We start from the raw sequence: 22,582 nt of genomic DNA on the forward strand, positions 1-22,582 counted from the left end.
CTTTTACTTTTTAGAATTATAAAATTTCAATATTTATACAAACAATATCTATTAAACCCATAAATAAATCTATTTTTATGAATACTTTATAAAAATAGCAAGCTTATTTGATATAACACATGATAATATGTTTGTCCTATAAGATTTTCAAAATAACTTTTGATTATTTCAAAATTCAAAAAGTACATAAACTTGAAATATCAAGTATAAAGACTGAATCCATAACTTCCTTACAATACAAGGACTGATGGAAGAACTTAACCAATTATTATTGATTTAAAACGTGGCCGCTGGTGATCCTCACAAATTGCACCTTTCACTTTGTCTTCATCGCAAACGCTACCGTCAACCCAAACCAAAAAGGGCACTTTTAGACTTGCTCGGTTTTCACGCCAAAGTGATGACTCTTTTCCTCTTCTTTTTTTAAACCAAAAAGTATGGGTTTTAAATATATCCAACAACATTCTATGCTACGTTAATAATTTAATATATGCTACACAAAACATCTTAACGTTGCTTGTGTAACACTTGTATATCAAATGATAGTCCTTTTGAATATGTGCTTCAAAATAAAACTTCGCAATTATTTTAAATTGGTATTAACTACCAACAATGTCCCAATGTTTAGCTCAATCAAACAATGACAAACAGAAAAAACATGTTAAGATGTTTAATTGATTGAAAAGATATATAAATATATATACAAAAGTTGACAGATATATTACATAGCATATCATCTTTGAATAAATAGCAATGAGAACAAGGAAAGATAATGCATATCACTTAGCCACCGACCTCCCATATAATCAATATTCTTTACAATATTCCAATCAAAAAGCAGTCGGGGTTTTTTCTTTGCATATATATATATCAAAAGCCATTTACTTTTTTTTCCATTTACAAGGAATACGTACTCGATGGCGACCACATCATAAAGAAGTTACTTTGATCAACTTTGACACTCTTCTGTACGTACAATACGAGGACATCATGATAACGCCATAGGCATAATGAAATAAGCCAAAATAGGCAAAAAAAGAAATGAGGGTAGAATTTTATCATTTCAACTGCTACTCTTTTTACTACGTTATTCCCACAGGCGCTTTGGGGGGTTAACCTGCTGACTCGATCGACCATGTGACCGGATAAGCAATAATCAACCATTACTATTTAACTACCGAGTGCCAACTTCACTTTATTTTCATATTTGTCTATTGCTGTTACAAGTTAGCCATCAAAAGCTACATAATAGCCAAGTAACGGTCTTCTCAATCTCGCTTTCTTCCCTGAATGTGCCTTTTGGCCTGAGACCTAAGGCTTAATGGACCGAGTATAAGGGAGGAAGGCACTTCTTTTTCCCTTTTCCACTGCCATAAGGTATCACATAAATAGAAGAAATGCCACATCTGTGTGCTCTTCTGAGGCATAATGCTGAGGGGAATGGAAAATGCTTTAATTAGACTTAACCTGCTAGTTAAATATTGTAAAATTTCTACCAAGAATAATAATAATAATTCAAGCAAATAAAAATCCGGAAAAACACCTATATACAACTATTATAATACAAGGAAAGAAGCCAGAACCTGCAGGCAGGTATCTCAAATTGGCCACCTTACCTTTTTCTTTTTTATGGTGAGAACGAAGAATGAAAGGAAAAAGGAATGGCAATAAAACAAAAATACCTCCCCTTCCTTCCTCTACATGAAGTAGCTTAAGGGTTTTTTCTTCCTTGATCCACCTTCTCCATATAATTCATTCCATTGAAGCAGCTCATTCATATTTGTAGACTCTGATGACACACTTGCACAAACCTGTATTACCATTTCCAACCAATCAAATATAACACAAACTATAACAAATATAATGTATTAAATGTTAATATATGCTTTAAAAAGCTCACACACATTGAACTTCTTTGACCATAGATAAAATCCAAAACTAGAACTTCTAAAAATATAATACTTAAGAATGAAGAGAGTACCTGCTCATGTGCATATTTAAAATCATCCATCTTCAGAGAACGAATGTCAGCACTGCTATACAACGAAGGTGCAGGTCTATCCTCAGCCACTGCCGAAGCTCTCTCCTAAAATTGCATGAAACATCAGTACACTATCGTATATAACTTTCATGTAGCTGAGAAACGATCATAGAACATGTTGGCCAAAATGTTAACTGACCTTCTTTTCCTTATCCAAAATTTCTCGTATGGGACAATGTGCAGCAGTCACACAGAGGTTCTGCAAACATAAAGTTTTATTAGGGAAATAAACATAGGTAAAAGATCAAGCCACCTACACCTTAAAAGGTTTCAATTTGGTTTCGAATAAAAGGTAGAAGATAACTTAGTTTACAAGAAAAGATAAGCCTAGCTATCAACCTGGATGAGTTAAAATTTTATTTTTAGAGGGAAAAAGTTCAAAATTAGCTTATGCCGGAGTTGCCACTCTAATACAGATGAAAACTCATTAAGAATAAATATTTTGCTTAAATGATAAAATGACCAAGCTTGTTCAATTTAGTATTAGCATATGTTCGCCGATGACCAACTTTCCTTCTTTGGTTAGCAAACACCTCTTTACATATTCAAGCAAGACAGTAAATCTAGTAAAAAGATGGAAATATCAACCTTCAGGTCACTTCCAGAATATCCTTCAGTCATATTTGCAATAGCTTCCAAATCAACATTGGATGACAATTCCTCTTTTGCCAATATAACTCTTAGAATTTTTTCTCTATTTGGAGCATCTGGCAAATTAACCATCAATCTGCACAATATTCAACAGGGATGTCAATGGTGCTTATTATAAAGTCAGAGAACAACAACTCAAAGAAACAATACAAGAAACATACCTTCGAGGAAGCCTCCGAATGACTGCCTCATCAAGGTCAAATGGCCGGTTTGTAGCCGCAAGAACCAACACTCGTTCTCTATCCTTCGTACGGAGACCATCCCAATTCACCATAAATTCATTCTTCATTTTACGCATAGCCTCATGTTCACCTGGATTCTCCCGTCTCCCTAACATGCTATCAACCTAAAATAACCACCCAAGTCAATACAAAATGTAAGGAACAGGAAGAACACCAAAACAATAAAGGCCACGACAGTGAGAAATATCAACAACCAATCTTCTGCTAACACAGAATACACGAACACAAAATGAACGAAGATAGGAGAAAATAGCAAACCTCATCAACAAAAATAACACTAGGTGCAATTTTACTGGCGAGAGAAAAAACAGCTTTAACATATTTCTCTCCTTCACCAAACCACTGCAAGACATACAAATATGTCATATAATCTATCTTGTAACAGAAAAGGAATGTTCCACAGTTTCTAACTTAAAATACCTTAGAAGTAATGCTGGACATTGATATGTTAATAAAGTTTGCACCAGCTTCAGTTGCAACAGCTTTGGCAAGCATTGTTTTTCCAGTACCAGGAGGCCCAAATAGCAGTATTCCTTTACAAGGCTGCAAAAGCAATAACATTGGAAATGATAAAACAAAGGGATTTAGTTTGAAAAATGCACAACTCCAAGTGACATGATAAAGCAAAACACATCGGCAAATATGTAGAAATAACTCAACCTTTGTCAACTGTCCCTTGCAAAACAAATCAGGCCTTTGAAGAGGAAGCATCACCAATTCCTTCAAGGTATCCTTGACATTCTCAAGGGCTCCAATATCATCAAAGCTAACCCCAATATCACTTGGTGGAATAACATCACCAAGGAGTTTCTTCTCAAACTCATTCTCAGTGACCACATCCTGAAAATGAGAAAAAGTTTTATGTTAAGTTTTATGTAATTCAATAGCAAGCTAAATCCCTAACAATATAGATAACTGCATCGGACACAGTTACTACAAAATAAAACCCAAGATGAAGAAAGGCAATTGCACCTTAAGTGATTTCTTCATGCTTTTGCTTTCGCTTTGAATTCCTTGCAAAATGCTCAATCCATATTTGATGCTGCAAGAGAAAATTCACAGAAAAATATATCACGTGAGAAAATGGAGAAACATTTTGTTCATCTAATTCTAGATTCTGTTTTAAGATTTTGGAGATTTAGATTGCAGTAAGTGAAGATAATATAAAACCTTTCAGCTGAAATTATAAGTTTAGCATCTTTGACCAAAGCTTCTGAAGAATGCATGAAGTGGTGACTCAATGCCCAGCCTACCACTTTCTCCACACCTACAATAATAGGAAAGGTGCAAAATTAGTAACATCAAGGGAAAAAATTAGTAAATATTTTACTTCTACCTCTTCCCAAAATTACATATAATGCTGCTTTTTGAATTTTATATAGAAAAGGTTTACTTATTTGACATCTTTAAAATAAATAATCAATTAAATTTTCAAAAAGAGTACAAAGCCTTGAAGACCTTTCATATACATACAATGGTATAAGTGTTAAACAGTTGAAAAACAGGAAAATACACTTGGAAGGAATGCATATAAAATACGGAGCTCAAAGATACTAACTCTCATTCGCAAGACTTTGATCTTTAATGGAAAGTGATTCAAGGTCGGGGCAGTCCAAGCCACTTCGATTGAGAACCTGATAGCATAGAATTGTTAAGAGATATCTCCAAAAAGAGACTAGTACTTGTACACCAAGCTTTCAAAGATATGAACTGTTCTGTAATTTCTAAATAATAGAGGGTGAGAGGTATAATTTTATTATAAACTTATTCAGTCTTATCAATAAGGTTAATTATCCTACACAAGGACAGGAAATTAAGCCACTTTCAAGCAATTTACTTTTGGACAGAAGCTCATAACATCATGCAGAAACAGGAAGCACACAACTGGTAAGAAAAAAACAAAGCAAGATTAAAGCAATACTCACAGAGCGAAGGCTAACAATGTTTGACTGTGCTTTAAGAGTTTCACTGTCCCGCTCCAATTGCTGCTTCCAATCCAAAAGTAAAGCCTCATCCTGACATGATTCAGGAGCATTAAGTATTTCAAAATTAAAACCTCATCCTGACATGATTCAGGAGCATTAAGTATTTCAATATTCGTCACAAGGAGGATAACTGAAGCAGGATCTGACATATACACACCTGAGGCAACTGGATCGTCACTTTATTAGGGAAAAGGCGAGTTACTTGTTTCATGGTTTTAGGTGTTTCTTTGCTTCTGTCATGAAGTCTGCCAAAATTATCCTGCATAGGGATGAGACATCAGGTGTGTTACTGGAAGGAGAATGCTAGAAAATATGAGAATACAAGATACAATGGACTAAGAATGTTATTTCAACACATATAAGGACGATCTATAGGAACAGAAAAACTTGAGTAATGAAATGGAAATGCTACCCATTGTAATACCATTGCTTTGAATTCAATAGAATAACATATCTAAAATGTTTTTAGATGGTAATCACAGCAACTCCAGAAAAATTCAGAGCATGTAATAACAAGTATAAACATTGAAACATAACCATATGACCCCACAAGCTCCTACTAAAAGTTAAAACAAGTAGAGAGTTAAATATCACAAAGTCAAGTCAGGTATATATATAAGGTTAGACAGTAGTACAAAAACTCAGGACAGTAACATACTCCATCTTTCAAGGTAAAAGATATTAGGCAAAAGATTGACATACTGGAAATGCAAGATCAAGCAAAGCAGTCTGGTTCGCTCCAAACTTAGTGAACAAAAGACTGCCAGGGTGAGACTGCAGAAACACAATTGGCAACACCAAAGAGTTAAAAATAATTCATATAGCACAAAAATAAGAAGCAGAGCTAAACAAAATATAGTAACTTACTTTTTCCTTACGATTGTCCATCTGAGCATGAGAACCAATTACTACAACATTTGCTGGCAAATTCTCAAGCTTACTCTTCAAGGAAGTATATACATCTGTATTTCCAGCCATAGACTTCTCTATGTCTTTCACAAACAATATCAAGGGATTGCTTTTGCTTTCATTGAATGCGACCTATAAAAATGAGACGATTTTCGAGAGAATAAATGTTTAAAAATGTGAGCATGATGAAATAATAGCTCTCATGTATTAACCAATGACACAAACCTCAAAAATTTCATTAACCGGCTTGTCAACATCATCACCTCCCGGTTCCAAGCGCAGTGAGCTAGCTGTAGAGTGAAAACTTATAATTGATAAGATTGGACAAAAAGTCACCAAATAAAAGACATTTAAATTAATGGAAGATGGCTTAAAAGCATCACCAGTACAGAAGAAACCATGATCTTCTTCACAAAGACCACCAAGGTCATTGCCTTCAGGAATAGACCTGTCAAATCTGACCCCGATTTTTGAGGAACCATTTTCTTCGAAAGCAAGGACTACTTTTCCCCGTACACCAATTGTCGGTTCCCTACATAGACCACAAAAAATACAGGTACATAATGCTAACACAAAGTTACCCATAAAATATCTGGGCCACAGGCCTTGGTGAGCTTTACTCCAGGAAATCTGGTGCACAGGCATCAATCCCAATACTGGGCCAGCCCAGCCCCTCCATTTTGATACCTCTAGAATACGTTAATAAAATGTCCCTCAAAAAATCACACATGCTAACCATCATACCAGCAAACTTCTCAGAAAAATCAAATATAAATGTCTCAAATGACAATAAAATCAAGGTATGGAGTCTAATTGGATTATCAATCCATGACAGCAATTATAGCATGTAGATGGCATATGCTTGCAAGGACAGCACCAAAATGAGATAAAACTTCAAATTTAAAATTTAAAGCATAGAGACTTGCTAATAAAACAAGCAATGGCTAATCTAAACTGTAGAATATACATAATGCAAAAGAAAATACCTTAAAGCAGGTTGTAGAGAGGAAAGTGTAGAAGGTGATGTGGTACCTACGAACTTAACCCTATCACCTGGAATTTTAACATTAATTAATTCAGTAAGAAGTTGATAATATTTTATCATCAAATTAACCATTCGGAAAGATATGGCATTAGTGAATAGAAAAAGCCAATATTATCTCAAAGAAATGTCATACCTTTCTTAAATGTATAGTTTTTAGATATAGCGGTAGATACTTCCTGCTTTGGCAAAACATGGAGTGAAGAAGCACCTGTTATATCAGCTTCTACGCTAGAAGTTGCTCTCTTCTGCTGCGACACAGCAGCTTGTACAGCTCTTTTGGCATATATAGATGCCCTTTCAGCCCTTGAAGTTTCTTTCAAACTAACAGCTTCCTTTGATGTTGATCCCTGGATATATTTTTAAGATAAGAACAAAAGATGCCACAAAATAATACAAGACATTTAGAAACTCTAAAAGTAGACAACACAGAAATTTGAGCAACCACAAGAAAGAGACTAAGGCTGGAAATAGAATCTATATTAATAAACCATTAAACACAGTTTCATAAGGGAACTTCCAGCCAGAATTTGGCACATTTGCTTACAAATTGAAAATATCTCAAGTCATTTACATATTTGGCGAGGCAGAATCATGATCTACGACATTAACAAGAAGTATAGACTCCAAGAACTCCCCCCAGATCCCATACAAGATTTGGAAAAACTGTATACTACACCACTTCCAAAGGAATGATATTAAGATAAAATGAACTAGCAAGCATGCAAACTATAATTTTAGAGCAATCTTGCGTTCATGACATGCAATTGCAAAGAATCAAAAGTCAAAACAAGTTGGCGAAAAGATGCATACACCAGGTAACAGAAGAGAATCAACAACAAGCAATCTAGCACCAAAATGCTTTGCAAGTGCCTTTGCCAAAGTCTCCTGATATATTTCAGAACCTACACATAACAAAGGAGTTAACTCATCTCATCAGGGATTTGAAAGAGAAAATAAAAAGAATTAAACATTTTTACAAGACAGATTTACAGAAAACATCAGTCATACCTGCAGGACCAGATAATAATATTCGAGGACTCATGGTGGGAAGATCTGAAGCATACTTTGCAAATTTATTACACTTCAAATGCACATAGGTTGAGGCTATCAACACATTCTTTGTCGTATTACTGTCACAACAGAAATTTTAAAGTAAATTTAATAAAAACCTCCCAATAACCCAAATCCAGTATGTAAGCAGTGAACCAGAATCTAGTTACGAAAAAAACAGAAAGCACAAATATGATACTGTGCAAAAGGAATAGCATGTGGTTGACAATTTACTGCATAATTAACCAATGGACTCACAAAATATGCAAAAGAGAAGAGACGCAAAAGAAATAAACGCCATAATCCTTATCAGGTTCCCAACATATAGGCATTAGGAATGATCAAATTATATTTCCGAGACAATACAAAAGAGTAAATCCGATTAAGAGCAAAAAGCACACAATTTACCTTAAAAAATATGGGAAATTTTCAAATGAGATGTCTATATTATCCGGACTGAGAATGCCTTCCTGTAAAGCATCTTTAAATGCTTGCCACTTAGCAGATATTGAAGTTGTAGGAGGATCAAATTCCTTAAGCATCTTTCTAATTTCCCTTTGCTCGTCAAGAATTTTGGCTATGCTGCCTGTAAAATCGAAGTCAGTAGACGGTGTACCGGCAAGGATACGCAATAATGGTCTTAAGGGGTAACCTGCCCCAGGGATTTTCATATTGCCAGCATCCATACTATCATTCAATCCAAGCCTGTCAAGATTCGGGTTTTCATTGGTAGCATCAGGAGCAACAGTTTTCTGCCTTGCAGAAGCAGTTGCTGGATCACTATTACCAGCATTGTCCTTCATGTCAACTTCTGGAACACAGTCATCCAACATGTTGCAACCAGAAGGTAGATTGGACATCTCTGGATTCTTTTTTGTTGACAAGGAGGTCAATATTGTTGCTGCACCATTAACAGCTGATGAATCCCTCGACCGTGCTGCAATAATCCCTTTTATAGGAGCAGTCTGAGCTTCTAAAGTGCTAACAGAAGGTGTGCCTGGAGCATCTAAGTTATCGCTGGTGAGCTGCTGAAATATCTAAGTTCCCATCAAGGAATTAAAATAGTTCTAAGATGGAAAAAAATATCATAAGAATGTCAAAGTTTAATAAAAGAAAAAAAAAGGAAGATGACACTGCATAGATTCTCATTTGACAGGGAGATGAATATCAATCTTCCTAAAAGAATGCGTTAGAAATCTTAAATAAAAAGGATACATATGCATGATCTCCTGTGGTAGTGAAAATCAATTCATCACCTGCATTCAGAATTAAACTAGCATTTTTACGGTACGTCCTTCCATTAACCTGGACAGCACCTTTTCCTCCTGTAACTTCTAGTAATGCAATAGAAGTGCCATTGCTCTGCATTGGAAAAACAAAATCAGCACTCTCATGAACTTGCAATAAAAGTTAAGAACATAAGGTTTGAAAAGGTACATACCTCTATGTGCTTCACTTTGCACAAAATGTTGCTAATATTGGAATCTTTAAGACATAAGTTACACTGACGGCTTTGGCCAGCAGTGAATGGCGTGCCACACATGACCAGATGAGGATTCTGGGGATGAACCAAATAAACATTAATAAGAATCTGAAGCACAATAGCTTAGCATGAAAACAACCATAAAGGATACAAATCTATATACAGAGGCCAATTAACTTGCCACTTAATGGTACATTCTAGGACATATACGTTGTTAGGTAAAGTTCTCAAGACATACAGAATTGACTTCTAGAAATTCCCATGGGCAAGTTTGGCGTTTACCAAATAGACCAATAAGCTCATTTAGATCTTTTCTAATGGAAAACTTCCAGTGTGTTCAAGTTCAAGTCTCCTAACTAAACTAGCAATCGAAATTGACCAATTCAATTATGAACTCCAACACTCCACTACATGATTAGAACCAAACATAGTGTATGATTGCTATACACCCAATTCAGGTGATAAGATTTCATTGACATCCAAAATTCCCACGCCAAAGACCTTTTTTTTCTTTCCACATGATAGCTAAAAGACCAAGAATCCATGTACGAATTGTAATCCAAATCGTTAAACACAGATCAAGAATCAAATGACAATCCATAACTAGGAAAAGTAATAAAATTTCATAGAACAAACCTGAGAGAGCTGGGAAAGAAGCTTTCCCCAAGGGACTTTAGAACCTGATTTCGCTGGCTTCTTCTTAACCCGACCGCAAAGCCCCTCGGCTTTCTCCGCATCAACAGCAGCTTCACCTATTTAACCAAAAACACCCCCACATCAAAACCCCATAAAAAACCAAAACCGACCCCAAATTGATTAAAACCCCTAAAAACCAAATAAGAAATTAATCAAAGATCGCACCTAAGGTCCCCGGAGACACTAAACTAACGTTCTCTACGTCAGCATCGGCAGACTTATCTGTGGGGACAGACCCATCATCGGCCTTAAACACATCAGATACCCGCAGATCAGAGGACCGAAGCTCCGTTACAGGTGAGTCCGACCCGGATTCCTTAACCGACCCAGAACCCGTCGCTCCGTTGGCGGGAGACGACGCTAGCTCAGACGCCTAAACAAAAAAAAAACAGTCCCAGATTCAAATCTACATAAAAAGATAAGATTTTCCCACGTATGCAGATTAAAAATCCTAAAGAAGGGAAAACAAACATTAGATTATTAGAAGGGCCAGGAAAAAGAAAGGAGAGACCTTGGATCGTTTACTAGAAATATGATTAGATGTAACGGGGGAAGAAGAAAGGGGGCGTTTGGAAGAGGAAGAACTCCGTCGCGTTTCAACCATCTTCTTTGTTGAAGATGAAAGAAAAGGAAAAAAGGGTTTTTACCCTCTCTGGGTTTTCTCGGATTCGAAAAAGAACGGCCTTTGGGGGTCTTTGGGGAAGAAAATAAGGAAGCGAAAAGGAAGTGAATGATTGCGGGAAGATCAGTTATCAAAGGTTCCTGTAGAGGTGCAGCTAATATTTATTTATATAATATTCAAACAATTATTTTTTTATAAATGTTTAAAGAAAATTGGGATTTTAAGATTTTATTTTTATTTTTATTATTTTTTGGGAGGTTATGATTCATAGGAAGTGGTGAAATGGGTGGTTTGGTTTTGCAGGTTCGGTAATATATATATATATATATAAAAGGCACATGTTTGTTTTGAGGGTTTTTTTCGTCTTTTAAGTACATTTATTGTTGTTTGGTTGGGTTATTAATTAATAATTTTTAATATAATTTATTAATTGTTAAATTAATATTCAGTGTGTGAAAGAGGGTTTTCTCAGATTTTGTCAACCCTGTTAGGATTTTCAGCCGAAAATAATAACAATATTATGTAGCCTATAAAAATAATTAATATGCACAAATTCAATCAACTAGGTTTAGGGTTTTTTTCTCATTGGAAGAGTGGAATGTTTAATCAAAATAATTCACTTTGGTACAGCTAAAGCCAAAACAACCTAAACAAACATTACACTACAAGAGTACAGGCCTAATGAACCTAATACTACCCCTCAAGGTTTTTTCCTTTTGGAATAACATCACTAAACACATCATCAAAACCCTTAAACATCCTACATATTTTCCGAGTTAATAATTAAATCGATTAAATTATTAATTTATTAATTTAATTAATCTAATCAGATCTAATAATTGGTCACAACGAGTGGTAAAATAAAAATTCAGAGATGGTATAATTGTAAAAAGCAATTTTTATTGAACACTTGTTTTTAGTTTCAATCCCAACTTAATTGTTACATAATTACTTACAAAAATAGAATGTATAATTGTCAAAATTACACTTAATATTCTTTTATTTTTTCAAAGTTGCCCTTAAACTTTTTTGTCCTCCAAGTCACTCACATTGTTCCATTTTTTGTCAAATAAACTCAATTTTAATGGAAAAAAATTGATGTGGCTATTAATCAACTAACGATTGATAGTTTTCTTAATATGAAATGACACCTCATTGCTAATAAGGCCTGACACATCATTGATTATGCAACATGTTATTCTAATTAATACAGATTATCGTTGCAAAACCTCCCATTTAGATCCTCGAACAGAGCCAACCCATGCCTGAACTGACTTGCGACCCTAACTTCACTAAGATGATGCCAAATCTCTAGTAGATTGTGGATTCCATAGCTCATCATAATTGCTGGTTTCATCACCAAAAAAAACTCACTCTCAAACTTGTATTATGTTGTAAAAAATGAGAGGTAAAGTGTTTTTATTAAATTTTGTCAGTAAAAATATAATAAAAATTTATATATTAAGAGTTAGCTTGCATTTTGTCTTTTTCACTAAAAATAAATAAATTAATTCATATATTTAAATTAATGAGCAAACTAGTCTTTTCGATTAAAATTTTTAACAATTTTTACTATTAAAAATTTATTGAGCAATATAATATTCAAATTCTGATAAAATTTAAAAGCAAATTAGTCCATCTACTGATCTACTCAAAAAAATAAATAAATTAATCTATATACGTTATATTAAAGAATAATATAATATACTATTTTTAAACCAAAGCTTAAATAATTATATATATTTAAATATTATACCGCTCGAGATCCACCTAACCCAATACATGAAAACCTTCATTCATAACTATGGAAACAAATATTATTATTTATTTGTACTTGATTAAAATTCTTACATGTTTTCGAAAGTTCATAACGATGATGAGATAATGCTGTGTAAATTCTCATACAATAGGCTTTGATTTCAAATATGCTTCCTGTTAGCCTAAAGTTGTATTTATTCTAAATAATCTCAGAGCCCCAAAGTTAATTTTTGTTTATTATAATTAAGATTGATAATATAATCAACCCTAATTGTTTAGTATTAATAAGACGTCATTAACATTTAAATATATTATATTATCAACCTGGAACATTGTGGATAAGGAGAATTAATCATTTAAGCTTATGCCTTTTTCATTTTTGGTTCAACGGTTGAAACGGTGAACATGGTAGAGTCATCACATGGATTATTAAATAAATGTAATAATTAGGCAGGTTTTATTAGTTTTGGCTTGATTAGGTTTTAATCATTGCTATGGATATATGGATCTAATGTATACAGAAGAAATTAATAAAAAAAACTTAATCTTCAAATAAATAAATAAAAAATAGAAATATGAGAGTAAAAGAGAACATATAAATTTTATTGATTAATCGAGAATTTATTCAAAGTTTATATTTAAAGTCTATTTGTTTTATTGAAAATGATTTTCGTAAAATGATTTTTAGAAAATGACTTACCTTTGGGAAAAAGTTAATATTTTCTTGTGTTTGGATGAATGTGTGTAAAATATTTTCTGTTGTTTGACAAATTTCTTAAAAATATTTCATAAAAGCTATTTTCAATGAAACAAATAACATTTGAGATTTTTTTTTATCTTTTTATTGTTTAATTGAGTTTATTTTATATTTATAAATTTATATTTTACATTGTTTTTGCATATATTAAAAATATTTTGTTAAATTCAGGTTCATTACAACATCATTTTTAAGTTATATGACTACTAAGTGAGTATTTTTTATCTAAAAATGTGACATAAACAAAATTGACAAAAAAATTTAACAATGTCAACAATTGGACTTAATTTTCAAATCTGAAAAGTAGAATAACTAAATTCTTGAAAATAAAAGTACAGAGGCTAGATTATAAATTTGTGAATAGTACATAGACTTCTAACACATTTTAACCTTTATAGTACAAAACATTTATTATTAATATATTTATAATATGTGAAGAATATTATTTAAAATTATTATTTTTAAAATTTATTATTAAAATAAAATTGAGATATTAAATAATTTATTAAAATAATAATTTATATTAATAATTTATTATATAACTAAATATAAATAATTAAATATTTATTTTTAATAATATTGAAAAATACAATATTTTATATTAATATTTTAAATATTTTTAAAAATAAAAAATAAAAATTATTATCAATATAATAATATTAAGTTTGATTTAAGTTAACTTTTTATAAAAATAAAATTACCTATAGAGGATCTTTTTTCCGATAAAAACGTAAGTCATTTTACAGGGAAAATGACTTATTTGCAAAAAACATTTTTCATAAAATTTTTTATATATGTAAACAAACGGACTCTTATAGATATAAGAGTATACATGATATAAAACTTTATGTCTAATGACTATTAGAGTACTAAAGTACATCAAACTTTTCTTTTTTTCTTTATATTTATCTTAATGGATATTTAGTTAATGATAGAATATTCATAACACCTTATTAAGATAAAAACCTTGTGAGGAAAAAAATACTAGTGAAGGAAAAAGAGTATACATATCTATAATATGCATAACATGCTGCATCATTAAAAATTTTAAAAGAAAAATAGTACAACGCATATTTACTCCCGCTCGTGACAACATCACATAATATCTCATGTTTTCCATATTCCAATCTTGAATACTAACTTTTTAAATAATCATTGAAACAAATTTGATATTCTTCTAGAAGTCACGAGTGGGGAAGAATTTTCGAGAAATATATTTTCATATCTTTATGTATTTCAACAATAATTATAACAAACTTTGATCATGATCCTTCTATACATGCGCATGTTATATCATTTTATAATTTCCCTTCAACTAATATTCACCGAGTTGAATTTACCATATATGTTCAAATCAATTTAATTCATATATTGAATAATTTCCTAAGAATTTCTGTATGCTTTTAGCATTCTAAATCCTGCAATGATTTTAATATAAGCTTCACTATATAGTGATTCATATAAATGTTGCAACAACAATCATTAACCGCATGTCAAATCTTTCACAAACTTTCATACTAATAAGATATCTAAAGGTTATTACATTCACCACAAAAAAATACCTTTTCATAATAATTTCTAGAACTTTAGCAAAAAACTTCATTTTTCTTATTTTGTTTTCAAAAACTATTCATTTGTACCCCTACTGACTTTATACCTTTAGACATTTGGCCTACTAGTCCATAAATTTTACGAATTTAATTCTATTTGAATCGCATCTTGTTATTTTGGTCAATCTATTTCATGTCTATAATTCTCAACAAATTTCTTCAAGATCCTCATTTTCTTTCATTATTTCAATAATAAAATTGCACGAAACCGTTGTCGATAACTTTTCATTCTTACGGTTCTATAATTTCTCGTATTGACATAACTTATCGAGATTTTTTTTTATTTTCATCATCTCCATATTTAGGAACCTAAATATCTTCCAGAGTTTGAATAATTAGTTATGTCTCAAGCCTTTTTAAGAGCACTTGTCTCCACTATATGACCATCTAGGTTTATTATTTTCTTTTACGAGAATTTTCATCTTTGAAACCAATTGATCTATCATGCTTAAGCATGCATTACGCATTACTTTCATTTATTTTAACTGATTGTCTTACTGGGACTTCAACGCATCAGTTGTTATATAAGAATTGTTTATTCTTTATCAGGCCAGTAAATACATTTGACAGTTAACTTACAATAAAGTGAATTATCCTTTTGAACTTCTGGTTCAAATTATTTTCTATGAAAATCTAGATAACGATAATTCATTCTAAGTATTTTATTTATCTAACTATTATTTCTCTCCCCCCTGATGTTGGAAAAAATTGTCAAATCAAAGTTGTAATCACCAAATCATATCATAATTGAATCTCCAATTCAATCAACATATTTAATAATACAAGGAGATTCATAATTAATATATATTCCCAACATTCTTTGAATACCCATTTTTCTGTATTGTTATGGAGCAATTTGAACATACACTACACATTCAAAGATTCTAAAATGGATTGTATTTGGTTTCTGACCAAAAACCAATTCTAATGAAGAGTATTTATCAAAACTTATTGGCATGATGTGTACAAATATGGATTCATATAAAATATAATATCCTCATACATATATACACAAAAACTTTTGTTCTAAAAAAATATAGTTTAGCTACTAACTAGAGGCACTTAATTATTAGTTTTACTTAACCATTTGTACGTATAAACAATAGGCTTTTCTGATGGTTACTTGCATTGACAAACTAACTTACAATAATCATTGAAAGCCTAAGTAATGAAATTAAAAACATTAGTAAGAATTGTCTCGATTGCATAATCTGAAAGTTTTGTTCTTAAATCAATCATTAAACAAATAATCTTGTAAACTATAGGTTGAACGTTTATTAACTCACATGTAATTATCTTGTATATGTATCTACAAAAATCACATTAAAAGGTTCACTTGTTGGATAAAATGGGTCCATATTTCTTATAGAAATGCAAGAGATTCAATTTCAGCTTTTGCTAGTGAGGTTTAATAAATCTTCTCTGAGAACAAATAACACTTGATAAATGAAGAATGTTCAGATTCTTTAATAAATATCCATGTAATTTCTCATCTTATTGCATCATTATTGGTTGGGAAGATCTAATCGATCATGCCAATTAATTAGTATATTTAGACTAGTAAACTTTTGGTTTATTATGCACATGATTCAACGACACTAATGTAAACTTTTGGTTTGTCATTGCATATGATCAAACAAATATACTAACATTGTATCAAAGAAAACACCAAATTAATAAGTCTAGAGGTATTTATAGATGTCATCTTTGAAGCATCCAAACTCAATACAATACAATAAAATACCAAGCCACATGCATTTGTTGCAAATAAAATATATCAATTTTCAAAATTCACAAAAACAAATATTTCATTTGTATAGATATATGTGCAAAATTAAGCAACGCACATAAGCATACCATAAATGCGCAACAATTAAAAGTCAAAACATAGGATGAAACTATTAATCTGAGTTCCAACATCAAGTTTATTATCAATTTGACCTACCACCAATTATAGTGGTAGTTTAAGTACATTTCGGCACTTAACGAGCTTGTTTTCTTAGCATTTTATAATTACTTATTACATTTTCACTATTAGTAGGTTAGAAATTAAATATTAATAAAATAATCATTTTTACACATTTTCTATTATTTCAATGACTCGTAAGGCTGACTTGGGCCTCAGGAGTGACTAATGGGCTAATTGAGTGTGTAAAATGTCAATTCAGGTCCAATAATACAAGGAATGATCGTTGGGTCGTGATACAAGAAAGCCCATGTTGCAGCATAGATTGACGAAGCTGCCAAGGACAGGAAAGCACTCAATGTCGTAACAATGAATCTTCCTACGTCACGATGACGCAACATTGGTAGGCCAAAATGGGGTTGATTCCTTGAATGACAGTCTTGGGGTATTTTCATATTTAGAACCTAGCAATGTAAGAGTATCTTGTATTAAATAATATCTAAATGTATCTAGGGTTAAATGGTCACCAAGTGGCCTATAGCCTATATAAGTAACCTTAAGGTCACCGGAATTAGGGGAAGAGTTTCATGGTGGCGATGTCATTATGAGGAGTCTTCCCACTTCACGATGACGCGACAGTGGCAGGCCAAAATAGGGTTGATTCCTTGGACGAAACTCTTGGGATATTTTTATATTTAGACCCTAGCAATTTAAGAGTGTTTTGTATTAATTGATATATAAATTTATCTAGGGTTGAATGGTCACTAAACAACCCATGGCCTATATAAGTAACCTTAGAGTCACCAGGATTGAGGCGCAAACATAGATAAACAATTTTATCTATTCAAGTTTCCTTGTATTTTATTTTCATGTTCACTTAGTTGGAACTTTTCTATTCCGATGTAAAGAAATTACAAGCAGGGATTGCATTGGATGCACGCTTCAGTATATTTATTCATGAGTATTCTCTTATCTCTTCTCTTCTATTCGTTTATTTATCTTCAGTTATTCTGACCAATTAATTGTTGTATAAATATTAGAATAGATTATTGTGTTTTATTTATATATTGCATGATTCAATTATTAAACCGATTTATCTATTAAGTGATTATTATTTGAAATTAGTTGTTTATTCAAGAATACGTAGTATATTAGGGAGTGACGCCCCTAATAGAATATCTAGACAAGTGAGACCAAAAGATTATCGTGTCATGTATAACTTGTGCCAAACAATGAGACCGGGAGAGTATCGTATGCCTAGGAAGAGATCAGAAGGGTGACTTAGGTGGTAATCCTTAGTGAAGATGAGACTGGAAGGGTATTCTTATAAGGGTGATAAATAATTCAATCAAGAATAATTAATTATTTAATTAGATAATTAGGGATTTGATAGATCATAGACTAAAGGCTCATATTGTTAATACTAGGAATAGGAAATTCCCTTAAGTTAATTTTAGGTTAATTAATTTAATAAGTTTAATTAATATGTTTATTTGGATTAACACTACTAATTCATGACTCAATTAGATTAGTAATTATTTTTTATAATTAATTTATTAATAATTTCTCTAGTCTGCAATCCTTTGGGTATGATCCTCGAAATACTTACTGGTGTTCCGTTGTAACACTTATATATTACAATTTGGTATGTACGCTTGCAACTATCACATTTAAATATTTGTATTTTTATTTTCACATTTTTAACTCTAAACATTCTCATGGTTAGAGGCGGTTAAGTTGTTGGCACCGTTAATGGGGATTGCGACGGTGAATTTTTTGTTAGATTCATTACTGTAAAATTATATTAATCGAAAGAAGAATGAGCTAGATAGTGTTCTAATTTTTTTTAGTTAATTAAATATGATTATTTTTAACATTTTTACTCACCTTGTTGATTAGTAGATTTAATCATGAATGTTGATTTTTGTAGATCTGTGTACGAACTATCCAAATTGAGTTGGTTGTATGGAGTTTCAACAAGCCAATGGAGTTATGATTACAAAAACAAGCAACCTGAGTGTTTGAACAAACTCCCACTTAAGCCCAGCAAGTATACATCTAAGAGGGATGGAGATTGGACAAACCCATGGAATGCGACACAGTATACAAGGAGGAATACGATCAATGAGGGATCATGGAGAACCAAAGATCGCTTATAATAGAATTGCTCCAATGAAGAAGTGAAACAATAGAAGAGATACATGAGCTACCTTTATGGACATCCGAGTATCTAGCTGAAACTCATTGTGATTCGTATGACTATACGTTCGAATAGGAAAGACGTGAGTGAGAATTCCAAGCTAAACAAAAAAGAATCCCAAGCAAGTACTCAATTGGAAGAAGTTGTACATGATGTCTCCAATTCCAATCTAAATGACCAATGTATCACTAACAACCATCTAGAATTAAATTTTGAAAGCCAACAAGAGTTTGGATTTGGAGATGGGAAAGAATTAAATATCACCACATACGCTTCCGATCCAATTAACTTAGTTGTAGATGTAATAGTAGATTTAAAAGTCGATCTAACATTAACCACTAACTTGCAGCTTAAACCGATTCTGAGTGAAGGTGTCAATGAGCCAACATACCTTCTGTTTGTAGATGAAGAAATGCCAACCGAACAAATCAACAAGTTTATCTCGTTCTACTTCGACGATGATGGCAAAACTCGGGTTGATCGATCATCACGCTATACTGAGCTGAAAATCTTGTGGTAATAATACCGCGACAAACCATTTAGGGTTGGCTCTGATTTGGCGTTAAATGGCTTGTGATGTAGATGTCGTGTCGGTCGAAGATAAGGCGATATCTCTAGAATCAACCAAAGCTGTTGGTTTATATTTATCAAAAGTAGAACAAACGATGGATCAAAGTCTCAAAGACCATTTGGAAGTTCTTCTTTAGGGGCAATATGGATCATCTTGATTTCGAAAAGAGGACTTCTTACTTAAATTTCTTTTAATTTTTTAGCTTTTATTTTTGTATTTTTAATTATTCCATTAAATTTGGTAGTTATAGTATTTTTATACATTTTTGTAGTGGTTGTTGAGTCTGTCAAAACCGAGGGAAAACATACTTGCCAAGAAGTCAGAATTTTGTGCAAAAGGAAGGTCGAAACAACCATGACATTGTGACAAGCACCACTGGGGCTTCACGACGAGCCAGCCTCATTACAATGAGGGAAATCACATCGTCTTGACGACGCTAACCACATCACAATGTGGTTCTACAACATCACGACAAAGAGGCTCAATGAGGAAAACAACAGCCTATGATATTGTGACAAGAAACATTGCGTCATCGCAATGTGAGGCCCCACGTCGCAACGAGAGAAACGACACGTCGCAATGAGCTGAAATTGAACGGCCTGGGAACTTTAACTATCAAGGTGACATTGTGATAAGCCAAAACCCCACATCGTAATGAGGCAACGACTATGAAAGGGTCTTGTCACGACGAGCCCTAATCCAGTTGCCCCTTAAAAGAATTCTTCACCCGTTCTCCGGCGTTTTCCTCCATTCTAACACCTCAATCAAACATAACTATGTGTATTCATGTTTTTAGACTTTAGTTTGCAATTTTTTTATTACTTGTGCTCCGAAATCTCCTTCCCAAGTGTAATAACTACTCTAGCGACAACGAATATGACGATTGACCAGAAGCATGATGATCAGAAGCTTCGACATCAACAAAAACTCGATGATGTCTAACATTTCTCTAGTTTTCATATATATTTTTTTAATCTCAAACTTTAGTTTAGCGAACTTGAATTTTAGAATTGGTTGTTCTGGTTTATTGTTAAATTACGTAATATGGCCTCGCATAAATGACCGACAACTCGATGAATTGAGGAACACAATATTTTGGATAAATCGGGAAGACAATTTGTCTCAGATAATTTTGTGAGCTAAATGTCCAATTTCGATGAACCGATGATCTCAAAATGTGGCTACAATTTCACCATGCAATTATTTCATAACCCAAAAATTACAAGGGTCAACAGGTTATAGTGGAACACTTTTTACCAACAACTACTCAAATCGATCGTAATATCGATCGTTCAGGAATTTTACACAAATTTTCTTGAAGCTCAAGACAACAAAGTCTTTATGAGAGGTATGGTATGTACATAGACATCTTTCTAATCACGATCAAGGTCATTCATAAGACACCTCGCTATGCCCTTGATTTCTACAAAAATCTAAATGAGGACGATGTGGCCTATGATAAAATAATTGACTTCTTAACTAAGGGTCGAGGCCATTGGGTTCAAAAGTTGGTGACCAGGGAACTATTGTGATTCCAACAATCAATTATGACCCCAGAAGCCAAGATGTGGATGTACTTTATTAGTGCAAAATTATTACTTGCTCAGCATGTCACAGAAGTTACCCATGATCATGCTTTTTTTCTATACTCTATTTTGCAAGGCTAGCAGATTAACTTGGGAAACTAGACCCTCATGAACATACGACACTGTACCGGAGGGCACACACGAGGACTCCTACACCTGCACCTAATCACAAATATGTGTTAGAGGGCTAGTGCGATAATTGGTCCCAAAGAACCGACTTGTCCACCAAAAGTCAGACGAGTGGAGAGGAGAAACGAGTAGGTGGTCATACATCGGGAGTACTTTAGAGACCATGAGCTTTTGGAATCGATGGAAGCACCCCAACCCCTACCACCGCGAGTAAAATGATAACAGAGGATTCGAGAGGATCCGACGAGCAATGAGTGGTTTAAGCACATAGCGGTCGACGCTGAGCGCCAGTCACAGTGGATGGCCTAATGAGATAAGCAAGCGAGCCCACCCAACTTTGGATGACCCTCGTACTAGGTCACCCCGACAAGCGTCACTCCACCTATTCCACCACCCAACACCTCCCGCCCCATGCCAGTGGCTCCATCCACATCGAGAGGGGACGTGGCGAGGGTCATCTCAGACGAGTGTGATGATGGCACGAATAAGTTTGATGATAACGTCTTTGTCGATTTATAAGGGAGTTTTACTTTTATCTTTTTGTTTCTTTATTTTTAATTTTCTTAAAATAAAAAAGTAAAAATATTATATATTTTTTTGTGTTTTTTTTTGTATATAGGAACTCCACAAATTATGAGGCACTACAAATTCGAGCCAAAACCACAAGGAAGTGACAGTCTTACCAATTGTGATGGACGTTTAAAGCTAATCGAGTAACCTCTTTCTTTTATCTTTTAGAGCACATTAGGGACAATGTGCAAAATAAAGTCTGGGGGTTAACATTGAATTTTTTTAAAATTTTTATTTCATTTTGTTTTTATATATTTTAAGTCAATTTTTATTTTGTGTGTTTTGTTTTGTGCTCGAGCTTGTAGAAATATAAGTGATTGGTTAACAGCATGTAAATAGGATTATGTGGATAAACTGTAAATTTAGTTTGATAATAACTGATTCTAGGTTGTTTAATTTTAAACTAGTTAGCTCAGTTTAGTACACTGTGAATAGGTAAAAGTGTGTTAAGCATACTAGATGATAAATAAATATACAAAAAGCAAGAATGTTAATTGAATTGCAGGTTGTAAAAAATTGATAAATTCAGTTAATTGAATCCATGTATTGAAATACCTTGGAATGAATTAAGACATTGTTTGGTAGACAATTTTTTTAGCCAAAAAGCTACCCCAATAATATTTCCTTAGTATCAATTTTGAAGCTTAAATCCATTTTCTTGATAAACCATAAATGAAACTGTAAGGCCCAATTTTAGCCCGGGCCCAAATCAGAACTTAAACCAAAATAAACAAATAATTTAACAGTCCATTACAGCCCAATACCCAGGCC

General features: G+C 32.9%; 1 protein-coding gene across 3 annotated transcripts; it reads right to left on the bottom strand.

Moving 5' to 3' along the window:
• Positions 1-770: 770 nt before the first annotated feature.
• On the bottom strand, positions 771-10,869 carry LOC107931225 (uncharacterized). 3 transcript variants are annotated; one of them, XR_005906215.1, is made up of 28 exons: positions 10,614-10,869; positions 10,268-10,475; positions 10,043-10,158; positions 9,365-9,481; positions 9,139-9,285; positions 8,332-8,960; positions 7,882-8,003; positions 7,684-7,775; positions 7,007-7,220; positions 6,815-6,881; positions 6,212-6,360; positions 6,054-6,118; positions 5,787-5,960; positions 5,622-5,693; positions 5,077-5,178; positions 4,860-4,949; positions 4,493-4,568; positions 4,105-4,201; positions 3,907-3,976; positions 3,595-3,774; positions 3,355-3,477; positions 3,193-3,276; positions 2,854-3,038; positions 2,630-2,768; positions 2,181-2,240; positions 1,982-2,086; positions 1,617-1,811; positions 771-1,431 (listed from the first exon to the last, which is right to left on the bottom strand). XR_005906215.1 is itself a non-coding variant. In XM_016863039.2 (28 exons), exons 1-27 carry the CDS (start codon positions 10,704-10,706, stop codon positions 1,698-1,700), a joined length of 3,690 nt encoding a protein of 1,229 aa, XP_016718528.1. In that variant the 5' UTR covers positions 10,707-10,869; the 3' UTR covers positions 771-1,431; positions 1,683-1,697. The 3 variants fall into 3 exon arrangements, 1 of the variants encoding a protein (XP_016718528.1); XR_005906216.1 differs by having other exon boundaries at positions 771-1,467; XM_016863039.2 differs by having other exon boundaries at positions 1,683-1,811.
• Between the last annotated feature and the right edge of the window lie 11,713 nt (positions 10,870-22,582).

This window comes from Gossypium hirsutum, chromosome A12 (assembly GCF_007990345.1).
Source record: "Gossypium hirsutum isolate 1008001.06 chromosome A12, Gossypium_hirsutum_v2.1, whole genome shotgun sequence".
In the NCBI taxonomy this organism is placed as follows: domain Eukaryota; kingdom Viridiplantae; phylum Streptophyta; class Magnoliopsida; order Malvales; family Malvaceae; genus Gossypium; species Gossypium hirsutum.

Excerpts from the sequence above, each read along its gene's own strand:
- LOC107931225 (XM_016863039.2), bottom strand. The coding sequence starts at position 10,706 with ATGGTTGAAACGCGACGGAGTTCTTCCTCTTCCAAACGCCCCCTTTCT. Across the intron at positions 10,476-10,613 it reads TTTCTAGTAAACGATCCAAG|GCGTCTGAGCTAGCGTCGTC; the intron begins GTCTCTCCTTTC and ends TTTTTTGTTTAG. Across the intron at positions 3,775-3,906 it reads GCATGAAGAAATCACTTAAG|GATGTGGTCACTGAGAATGA; the intron begins GTGCAATTGCCT and ends TCTCATTTTCAG.